Source organism: Petromyzon marinus, chromosome 39 (assembly GCF_048934315.1).
Source record: "Petromyzon marinus isolate PM22_M1 ecotype Great Lakes invasive population chromosome 39, UKy_Petmar_22M1.pri1.0, whole genome shotgun sequence".
Classification (NCBI taxonomy): domain Eukaryota; kingdom Metazoa; phylum Chordata; class Hyperoartia; order Petromyzontiformes; family Petromyzontidae; genus Petromyzon; species Petromyzon marinus.
In genome coordinates this window covers 5,599,873-5,612,450 of record NC_133705.1, presented here as the reverse complement: position 1 = coordinate 5,612,450, position 12,578 = coordinate 5,599,873, and the positions used below count along the sequence as shown (strand labels likewise).

General features: G+C 53.0%; 1 protein-coding gene across 3 annotated transcripts in view; it reads right to left on the bottom strand.

Annotated features, from left to right (window-relative positions):
* Positions 1–8,918, bottom strand: part of LOC116950542 (endothelin-converting enzyme 2) — a 45,330-nt gene extending 36,412 nt beyond the window's left edge. Inside the window, exon 1 of one of the 3 annotated variants that reach the window (XM_032968403.2) lies at positions 8,534–8,918. In XM_032968403.2, coding sequence (XP_032824294.1) covers positions 8,534–8,569 — 36 coding nt within the window. In that variant the 5' untranslated portion in view covers positions 8,570–8,918. Of the gene's footprint in view, positions 1–6,002; positions 7,827–7,861; positions 7,979–8,533 lie in introns of those variants that run through there. The other 2 variants (XM_076072843.1, XM_032968408.2) reach the window with 2 other exon arrangements.
* Between the last annotated feature and the right edge of the window lie 3,660 nt (positions 8,919–12,578).

Sequence of the window (12,578 nt, the reverse complement as noted above, 5' to 3'; positions counted from 1 at the left end):
GTGTGGTGGGTAAGGGTGAGATGAGTGTGATAGGGGTCGGGGTGTGATAGGGTTGGGGGTGTGATGGGTATTGTTGGTGCTGGGAGTTTGGGTGTGATGAGTGTGATAGGGTTGGGGGTGTGATAGGGTTGGGGGTGTGATGGGTATTGTTGGTGCTGGGAGTTTGGGTGTGATGAGTGTGATAGGGTTGGGGGTGTGATAGGGTTGGGGGTGTGATGGGTATTGTTGGTGCTGGGAGTTTGGGTGTGATGAGTGTGATAGGGTTGGGGTGTGATAGGGTTGGGGGTGTGATGGGTATTGTTGGTGCTGGGAGTTTGGGTGTGATGAGTGTGATAGGGTTGGGGGTGTGATGGGTATTGTTGGTGCTGGGAGTTTGGGTGTGATGAGTGTGATAGGGTTGGGGGTGTGATGGGAATTGTTGGTGCTGGGAGTTTGGGTGTGATGAGTGTGATAGGGTTGGGGGTGTGATGGGTATTGTTGGTGCTGGGAGTTTGGGTGTGATGAGTGTGATAGGGTTGGGGGTGTGATGGGAATTGTTGGTTCTGGGAGTTTGGGTGTGATGAGTGTGATAGGGTTGGGGGTGTGATGGGTATTGTTGGTGCTGGGAGTTTGGGTGTGATGAGTGTGATAGGGTTGGGGGTGTGATGGGTATTGTTGGTGCTGGGAGTTTGGGTGTGATGAGTGTGATAGGGTTGGGGGTGTGATGGGTAAGGGTGTGATGAGTGTGATGGGAGGTAGGGGTAGGGGTGTGATAGGGTTGGGGGTGTGATGGGTATTGTTGGTGCTGGGAGTTTGGGTGTGATGAGTGTGATAGGGTTGGGGGTGTGATGGGTATTGTTGGTGCTGGGAGTTTGGGTGTGATGAGTGTGATAGGGTTGGGGGTGTGATGGGTAAGGGTGTGATGAGTGTGATAGGGGTCGGGGTGTGATAGGGTTGGGGGTGTGATGGGTATTGTTGGTGCTGGGAGTTTGGGTGTGATGAGTGTGATAGGGTTGGGGGTGTGATGGGTAAGGGTGTGATGAGTGTAATAGGGGTCGGGGTGTGATAGGGTTGGGGGTGTGATGGGTATTGTTGGTGCTGGGAGTTTGGGTGTAATGAGTGTGATAGGGTTGGGGGTGTGATAGGGTTGGGGGTGTGATGGGTATTGTTGGTGCTGGGAGTTTGGGTGTGATAGGGGTCGGGGTGTGATAGGGTTGGGGGTGTGATGGGTAGGGGTGTGATGAGTGTGATGGGAGGTAGGGGTTGGGGTGTGATGGGTAAGGGTGTGATGAGTGTGATAGGGTAGGGGTGTGATAGGGTTGGGGGTGTGATGGGTATTGTTGGTGCTGGGAGTTTGGGTGTGATGAGTGTGATAGGGGTCGGGGTGTGATAGGGTTGGGGGTGTGATGGGTAGGGGTGTGATGAGTGTGATGGGAGATAGGGGTTGGGGTGTGATGGGTAAGGGTGTGATGAGTGTGATAGGGTAGGGGTGTGATAGGGTTGGGGTGTGATAGGGTTGGGGTGTGATGGGTAAGGGTGTGATGAGTGTGATGGGAGGTAGGGGTAGGGGTGTGATAGGGGTCGGGGTGTGATAGGGTTGGGGGTGTGATGGGTAGGGGTGTGATGGGTAGGGGTGTGATGGGCGGTAGGGATGTGATAGGGTTGGGGGTGTGATGGGTAAGGGTGTGATGGGTAGGGGTGTGATGGGAGGTAGAGGTAGGGGTGTGATAGGGTTGGGGGTGTGATGGGTAAGGGTGTGATGGGTAGGGGTGTGATGGGAGGTAGAGGTAGGGGTGTGATAGGGTTGGGGGTGTGATAGGGTTGGGGGTGTGATGGGAGGTAGGGGTGCGATGGGTAGGGGTGTGATGGGTAAGGGTGTGATGGGAGGTAGGGGCGGGGTGTGATAGGGTTGGGGTTGTGATGGGTAGGGGTGTGATGGGAGGTATGGGTGTGATAGGGTTGGGGGTGTGATGGGTAGGGGTATGATGGGTGTGATGGGAGGTAGGGGTGTGATGGGTAGGGGTGTGATGGGTTGACGTGTGTTGGAGCCTGATAGGAGAGACAAGCTTTGCACGCCTTCCACCAATTAACACACACACGCCTTGCACACCTTACACGATTTGCGCAGATTACACAAGCCTTACTTACACCACCCTTACCATAACGACTGACATATGCCCTATCCCTATAGCGCGCCTTACACACAACTAATATTCCTCACACAGCCTACAGTGCCTTACACCACACTTACACACGGCTTACACTGCACGTACCTTACACTGCACATACCTTACACGGCTTACACCACACTTACACACGGCTTACACTGCACATACCTTGCACGGCTTACACCACACTTACACACGGCTTACACTGCACATACCTTACACGGCTTACACCACACTTACACACGGCTTACACTGCACGTACCTTACACCGCTTACACCACACTTACACTGCACATGCCTTACACGGCTTACACTACACACGGCTTACACTACACCACACACGGCTTACACCACACTTACACTGCACATACCTTACACGGCTTACACACTCTTACGCGCCACCAGCCTTACACACTACTTACACACGGCTTACACTTCACGCGCCTTACACACACCTTACATACGGTCATATGTTCCTTACGGATTACACTACAGATGTCTTACACACTCATTATACACGGCTTACACAGCACACCCCTTACACACGGCTTACACTACACTCCTTACACACGGCTTACTCTACACACGGCTTACACAACACACCCCTTACACACAGCTTACAATACACACTCCTTACACGCGGATTACACTACAAACCCCTTACACGCAGCTTACACTACACACTCCTTACACGTGGCTTACACTACACACTCCTTACACGCGGGTTACACTACACACCCCTTACACGCGGCTTACACTACACACTCCTTACACTACACACTCCTTACATGCGGCTTACACTACACACTCCTTACACGCGGCTTACACTACACACCCCTTACACGCGGCTTCCACTACAGACTCCTTACACGCGGCTTACACTACACACCCCTTACACGCGGCTTACACTACACACCCCATACACGTGGCTTACACTACGCACTCCTTACACGTGGCTTACACTACACACCCCTTACACGCGGCTTACACTACACACCCCTTAGACGCGGCTTACACTCCACACCCCTTACACGTGGCTTACACTACACACCCCTTAGACGCGGCTTACACTCCACACCCCTTACACGTGGCTTACACTACACACTCCTTACACGCGGCTTACACTACACACCCCTTAGACGCGGCTTACACTCCACACCCCTTACACGTGGCTTACACTACACACTCCTTACACGCAGCTTACACTACACACCCCTGACACGCGGCTTACACTACACACCCCTGACACGCGGCTTACACTACACACTCCTTACACGCGGCTTACACTACACACCCCTTACACGCGGCTTACTCTACACACCCCTTACACGCGGCTTACACTACACACCCCTTACACGCGGCTTACACCACACACTCCTTACGCGCGGCTTACACTACACACTCCTTACACGCGGCTTACACTACACACCCCTGACACGCGGCTTACACTACATACTCCTTACACGCGGCTTACACTACACACTCCACTCCTTACACGCGGCTTACACTACACACTCCTTACACGCGGCTTACACTACACACCCCTTACACGCGGCTTACACTACACACCCCTTAGACGCGGCTTACACTCCACACCCCTTACACGTGGCTTACACTACACACCCCTTAGACGCGGCTTACACTCCACACCCCTTACACGTGGCTTACACTACACACTCCTTACACGCGGCTTACACTACACACCCCTTAGACGCGGCTTACACTCCACACCCCTTACACGTGGCTTACACTACACACTCCTTACACGCGGCTTACACTACACACCCCTGACACGCGGCTTACACTACACACCCCTGACATGCGGCTTACACTACACACTCCTTACACGCGGCTTACACTACACACTCCTTACACGCGGCTTACACTACACACCCCTTACACGCGGCTTACTCTACACACCCCTTACACGCGGCTTACACTACACACCCCTTACACGCGGCTTACACCACACACTCCTTACGCGCGGCTTACACTACACACTCCTTACACGCGGCTTACACTACACACCCCTGACACGCGGCTTACACTACATACTCCTTACACGCGGCTTACACTACACACTCCACTCCTTACACGCGGCTTACACTACACACTCCTTACACGCGGCTTACACTACACACCCCTTACACGCGGCTTACACTACACACCCCTTACACGCGGCTTACACTACATACTCCTTACACGCGGCTTACACTACACACTCCTTACACGCGGCTTACACTACACACTCCTTACACGCGGCTTACACTACACACCCCTGACACGCGGCTTACACTACATACTCCTTACACGCGGCTTACACTACACACTCCACTCCTTACACGTGGCTTACACTACACACTCCTTACACGCGGCTTACACTACACACCCCTTACACGCGGCTTACACTACACACCCCTTACACGCAGCTTACTCTACACACCCCTTACACGCGGCTTACACTACACACCCCTTACACGCGGCTTACACCACACACTCCTTACGCGCGGCTTACACTACACACTCCTTACACGCGGCTTACACTACACACCCCTGACACGCGGCTTACACTACATACTCCTTACACGCGGCTTACACTACACACTCCACTCCTTACACGCGGCTTACACTACACACTCCTTACACGCGGCTTACACTACACACCCTTTACACGCGGCTTACACTACACACCCCTTACACGCGGCTTACACTACATACTCCTTACACGCGGCTTACACTACACACTCCTTACACGCGGCTTACACTACACACTCCTTACACGCGGCTTACACTACACACCCCTGACACGCGGCTTACACTACATACTCCTTACACGCGGCTTACACTACACACTCCACTCCTTACACGTGGCTTACACTACACACTCCTTACACGCGGCTTACACTACACACCCCTTACACGCGGCTTACACTACACACCCCTTACACGCGGCTTACACTACACACCCCTTACACGCGGCTTACACTACACTCCTTACACGTGGCTTACACTATGCACTCCTTACACGTGGCTTACACTACACACCCCTTACACACGGCTTACACTACACACTCCATACACTACACACCCCTGACACGTGGCTTACACTACACACCCCTTACACGCGGCTTACACTACACACTCCTTACACTACACACCCCTGACACGTGGCTTACACTACACACCCCTTACACGCGGCTTACACTACACACTCCTTACACTACACACCCCTTACACTACACACCCCTTACACGCGGCTTCCACTACACACCCCTTACACGCGGCTTACACTACACACCCCTTACACGCGGCTTACACTACATACCCCTTACACGCGGCTTACACTACACCCTCCTTACACTACACACCCCTTACACTACACACCCCTTACACGCGGCTTACACTACACACCCCTTACACGCGGCTTACACTACACACCGCTTACACGCGGCTTACACTACACACCCCTTACACGCGGCTTACACTACACACCCCTTACACTACACACCACTTACACGCGGCTTACACTACACACCCCTTACACGCGGCTTACACTACACACTCCTTACACTACACACCCCTTACACGCGGCTTACACTACACACCCCTTACACGCGGCTTACACTACACACCCCTTACACGCGGCTTACACTACACACCCCTTACACTACACACCCCTTATACGCGGCTTACACTACACACCCCTTACACTACACACCCCTTACACTACACACCCCTTACACTACACACCCCTTACACTACACACCCCTTACACTACACACCCCTTACACGCGGCTTACACTACACACCCCTTACACGCGGCTTACACTACACGTTTGTGATCTCGATACTCACAGCCTCCGTGCCTGTGGCAACCAGGGCGATCGTGGCGAGGCCTGAGAACACCACCACCACTAATCATAATGACTACTCATGCCCACCACACTGCCTGAGAACACCACCACCACTAATTATAATGACTACTCATGCCCACCATACTGCCTGAGAACACCACCACCACTAATTATAATGACTACTCATGCCCACCACAATGCCTGAGAACACCACCACCACTAATTATAATGACTACTCATGCCCACCATACTGCCTGAGAACACCACCACTAATTATAATGACTACTCATGCCCACCACACTGCCTGAGAACACCACCAACACTAATTATAATGACTACTCATGCCCACCGCACTGCCTGAGAACACCACCACTAATTATAATGACTACTCATGCCCACCACACTGCATGAGAACACCACCACCACTAATTATAATGACTACTCATGCCCACTGCACTGCCTGAGAACACCACCACCACTAATTATAATGACTACTCATGCCCACTGCACTGCCTGAGAACACCACCACCACTAATTATAATGACTACTCATGCCCACTGCACTGCCTGAGAACACCACCACTAATTATAATGACTACTCATGCCCACTGCACTGCCTGAGAACATCACCACTAATTATAATGACTACTCATGCCCACCACACTGCCTGAGAACATCACCACCACTAATTATAATGACTACTCATGCCCACCACACTGCCTGAGAACATCACCACCACTAATTATAATGACTACTCATGCCCACCACACTGCCTGAGAACATCACCACCACTAATTATAATGACTACTCATGCCCACCACAATGCCTGAGAACACCACCACCACTAATTATAATGACTACTCATGCCCACCACACTGCCTGAGAACACCACCACCACTAATTATGACTACTCATGCCCACCACACTGCCTAAGAACACCACCACCACTAATTATAATGACTACTCATGCCCACCATACTGCCTGAGAACACCACCACCACTAATTATAATGACTACTCATGCCCACCACACTGCCTGAGAACACCACCACCACTAATTATAATGACTACTCATGCCCACCATACTGCCTGAGAACACCACCACCACTAATTATAATGACTACTCATGCCCACCATACTGCCTGAGAACATCGCCATTGGTAGTGATGGTTACGCTGCTGTTTATGATTGTGCTGACGATATGGTGGTGGTGCTGCTCCTAGTAATGCTGATACTACTGCTGATCATACTGCTGCTTGCTGATTGTATTACTGATACTACTGCTGGTAAAGATGCTGATAATGATGGTGGTACTCCTTGTTAATGTTGATGCTACCGCTGATTTTATCACTGATACTACCGCTGATACTACCGCTGATTTTATCACTGATACTACCGCTGATGCTACCGCTGATTTTATCACTGATACTACCGCTGATGCTACTGCTGATTTTATCACTGATACTCCCGCTGATGCTACCCCTGATTTTATCACTGATATTACCGCTGATGCTACCGCTGATGTTATCACTGATACTACCGCTGATGCTACTGCTGATTTTATCACTGATACTACCGCTGATGCTACCGCTGATTTTATCACTGATACTACCGCTGATGCTACTGCTGATTTTATCACTGATACTACCGCTGATGCTACCGCTGATTTTATCACTGATACTACCGCTGGTGCTACTGCTGATTTTATCACTGATATTACCGCTGATGCTACCCGATTTTATCACTGATATTACCGCTGATGCTACTGCTGATTTTATCACTGATATTACCGCTGATGCTACTGCTGATTTTATCACTGATACTCCCGCTGATGCTACTGCTGATTTTATCACTGATATTACCGCTGATTCTGCTGCTGTTGCTGCTTGCTGGTGGCTATGACACCGCTGCTGCTACTGTTGCTGATGGCGCTGCTGCTTACTGATGATGATGATCATCATCATCATCAGCCGCGCACGTGTCCGCCCATCGTCAACAACAAAGTCCAGAGCGCCGGATATCACAGACACTGACAGCGCAGGCCGCGCCGTTATCTTCTCCACCCCACCACCACCACCCCACCACCACCCCACCACCACCCCACCACCACCACCACCCCACCACCACCCCACCACCCCACCACCACCACCCCACCACCACCACCACCCCACCACCACCACCCCACCACCACCACCCCACCACCACCACCACACCACTACCACCACCCCACCACCACCACCCCACCACCACCCCACCACCACCACCACCACCCCACCACCACCACCACCCCACCACCACCACCACCACCCCACCACCACCACCCCACCACCACCACACCACCACCACCACCCCACCACCACAACCACCCCACCACCACCCCACCACCACACCACCACCACCACCCCCACACCACCACCACCCCACCACCACCCCCACACCACCACCACCACCCCACCACCACCACACCACCACCCCACCACCACCACACCACCACCACCACCCATTCCCTCCTCTTCCTCCCTCCACCTCCTCACGTTGTTGTTGATGGCGCGCAGGGCGTGAGTGCTCATCTCGCCACGGGGGTTGTGGCCACCACCACCACCACTACTACCACTACCACCACTACTACTACTACCACTACTACCACCACCACCACTACCACCACTACTACCACCACCACAGCGGCGGAGGGGTGTTCGTGGCGGGCGGGGGTCCCGGAGCGCCGCCGAAATCGCCACAGCCGCCTGCTGCTGTTGCTGGCTTCCTGATGCTGCTGCTGTTGCTGCTGCTCGCTGCTGTTGCTGCTGCTGCTGTTGCTGCTGCTGCTGTTGTTGCCGCTGTTGTTGCCGCTGCTCGCTTCTGTTGCTGCTGCTGCTGCTGGTTCTTGATGCTGCTTGCTGCTACTGCTGGGTCACTGTTTTAGCCCCCCACTCGCTCGCTCGCTCCCTCCCCACTGCTCCCCCCCACCACCATCCTCCTCCTGTCACTCTTCCCCCCCTCCAACCACCACCACCTCCAACAACCACCACCTCCTCCAACAACCACCACCAACCACCACACCTCCAACAACCACCACCAACCACCTCCAACAACCACCACCAACCACCTCCAACAACGACCACCAACCACCACCACCTCCAACAACCACCACCAACCACCACCACCTCCAACAACCACTACCTCCAACAACCACCACCACCTCCTCCAACAACAACAACAACCAACACCACCTCCAACAACCACCAACAACCACCACCACCTCCAACAACCACCACCTCCTCCAACAACCACCACCTCCTCCAACAACAACCTCCAACAACCACCACCTCCTCAAACAACCACCACCAACCACCACCACCTCCAAAAACCACCTCCTCCAACAACCACCACCTCCTCCAACAACAACCTCCAACAACCACCTCCAACAACCACCACCAACCACCACACCTCCAACAACCACCACCAACCACCACCACCTCCAACAACCACTACCTCCAACAACCACCACCACCTCCTCCAACAACAACAACAACAACCACCACCACCTCCAACAACCACCAACAACCACCACCACCTCCAACAACCACCTCCTCCAACAACCACCACCTCCTCCAACAACAACCTCCAACAACTACCACCTCCTCCAACAACCACCACCACCAACAACCACCACCACCTCCAACAACCACCACCAACCACCACCACCTCCAACAACCACCTCCTCCAACAACCACCACCTCCTCCAACAACAACCTCCAACAACCACCACCTCCTCCAACAACCACCACCACCTCCAACAACCACCACCACCTCCAACAACCACCACCACCTCCAACAACCACCTCCAACAACCACCACCTCCTCCAACAACCACCACCTCCTCCAACAACAACCTCCAACAACCACCACCTCCTCCAACAACCACCACCAACCACCTCCAAAAACCACCTCCTCCAACAACCACCACCTCCTCCAACAACAACCTCCAACAACCACCTCCAACAACCACCACCAACCACCACACCTCCAACAACCACCACCAACCACCTCCAACAACCACCACCAACCACCACCACCTCCAACAACCACTACCTCCAACAACCACCACCACCTCCTCCAACAACAACAACAACAACCACCACCACCTCCAACAACCACCAACAACCACCACCACCTCCAACAACCACCTCCTCCAACAACCACCACCTCCTCCAACAACAACCTCCAACAACCACCACCTCCTCCAACAACCACCACCACCTCCAACAACCACCACCACCTCCAACAACGACCAACAACCACCACCACCTCCAACAACCACCTCCAACAACCACCACCTCCTCCAACAACCACCACCTCCTCCAACAACAACCTCCAACAACCACCACCTCCTCCAACAACCACCACCACCTCCAACAACCACCACCAACCACCACCACATCCAACAACCACCACCTCCAACAACCACCACCACCTCCAACAACCACCAACAACCACCACCACCTCCAACAACCACCTCCAACAACCACCACCTCTTCCAACAACCACCACCTCCTCCAACAACAACCTCCAACAACCACCACCTCCTCCAACAACCACCACCACCTCCAACAACCACCACCACCTCCAACAACCACCACCACCTCCAACAACCACCACCTCCAACAACCACCACCTCCTCCAACAACCACCTCCAACAACCACCTCCAACAACCACCACCACCTCCAACAACCACCACCACCTCCAACCACCACCTCCAACAACCACCACCACCTCCAACAACCACCACCAACAACCACCACCACCTCCAACAACCACCACCTTCTCCAACAACTACCTCCAACAACCACCACCTCCAACAACCACCACCTCCTCCAACAACCATCACCACCTCCAACAACCACCACCAACCACCTCCAACCACCACTACCTCCACCAACCACCACCAACAACCACCACCACCTCCAACAACCACCACCAACCACCACCACCAACCACCACCACCAACCACCACCTCCAACAACCACCACCAACCACCACCACCTCCAACAACCACCACCAACCACCACCACCAACCACCACCAACCAACAACCACCACCACCAACCACCACCACCTCCAACAACCACCACCAACCACCACCACCAACCACCACCACCAACAACCACCACCACCAACCACCACCAACCACCACCACATCCAACAACCACCACCTCCTCCAACAACCACCTCCAACAACCACCACCAACCACCACCACCAACCACCACTACCCCCAACCACCACCAACCACCACCACCAACCACCTCCAACAACCACCACCTCCAACAACCACCACCACCTCCAACAACCACCACCAACCACCACCACCAACCACCACCACCTCCAACAACCACCACCAACCACCACCACCAACCACCACCACCAACCACCACCAACAACCACCACCACCTCCAACCACCACCACCACCAACCACCACCAACCACCACCACCAACAACAACCACCACCACCAACCACCACCACCAACCACCACCAATCACCACCACCAACCACCACCACCAACCACCACCACCAACCACCAACAACAACCACCACCAACCACCACCACCACCACCAAACACCACCACCACCACCAACCACCACCACCACCACCAACCACCACCAACTTTATCTCTTGCACGCACGCGTCAGACCCCGAGCAAGCGCTCGGGCTGGGGCAGCTCACACGGAGCGAGGGGATGGGCAGCGCGAGTGGGAGCCGCGGGGATGGTGAACTCCGTAGGCCTCCTCCACTCTTACCACGCGATGGGTGGCGTCGGGAGAGAGGCGGTCGCACTCGATCACTCAATAACTCGATCACTTAATCACTCAATCAATCGATCACTTAATCACTCGATCACTCAATAACTCGATCACTTAATCACTCAATCAATCGATCACTTAATCACTCGATCACTCAATCAATGGATCAATTAATTATTCGATCTCTCATTCAATTACTCAATCACTCGATCACTCAATTAATGGATCAATTAATCAATCGATCACTCAATCAATTACTCACTCAATCACTCGATCACTCAATCAATTACTCACTCAATCACTCGATCACGCAATAAATTACTCAATCACTCGATCACTCAATCAATGGATCAATTAATCACTCGATCACTCAATCAATTACTCACTCAATCACTCGATCACGCAATCAATGGATCACTCAATCAATCACTCGATCACTCAACCAATTAATCACTCGATCACTCAATCAAATGATCACTCAATAAATTAATCACTCAATCACTCGATCACTCAATCAATTAATCATTCAATCACTCGATCAATCAATTACTCACTCAATCACTCGATCACTCAATAAATGGATCAATTAATCACTCGATCACTCAATCAATTACACACTCAATCACTCGATCACTCAATCAATGGATCACTCAATCAATCACTCGATCACTCAACCAATTAATCACTCAATCACTCACTCAATGACTCACTCACTCGCTCACTTATTCACTGGCCTACTCAATCACTCACTGCCTCAATCACTGCCACACACAGTGA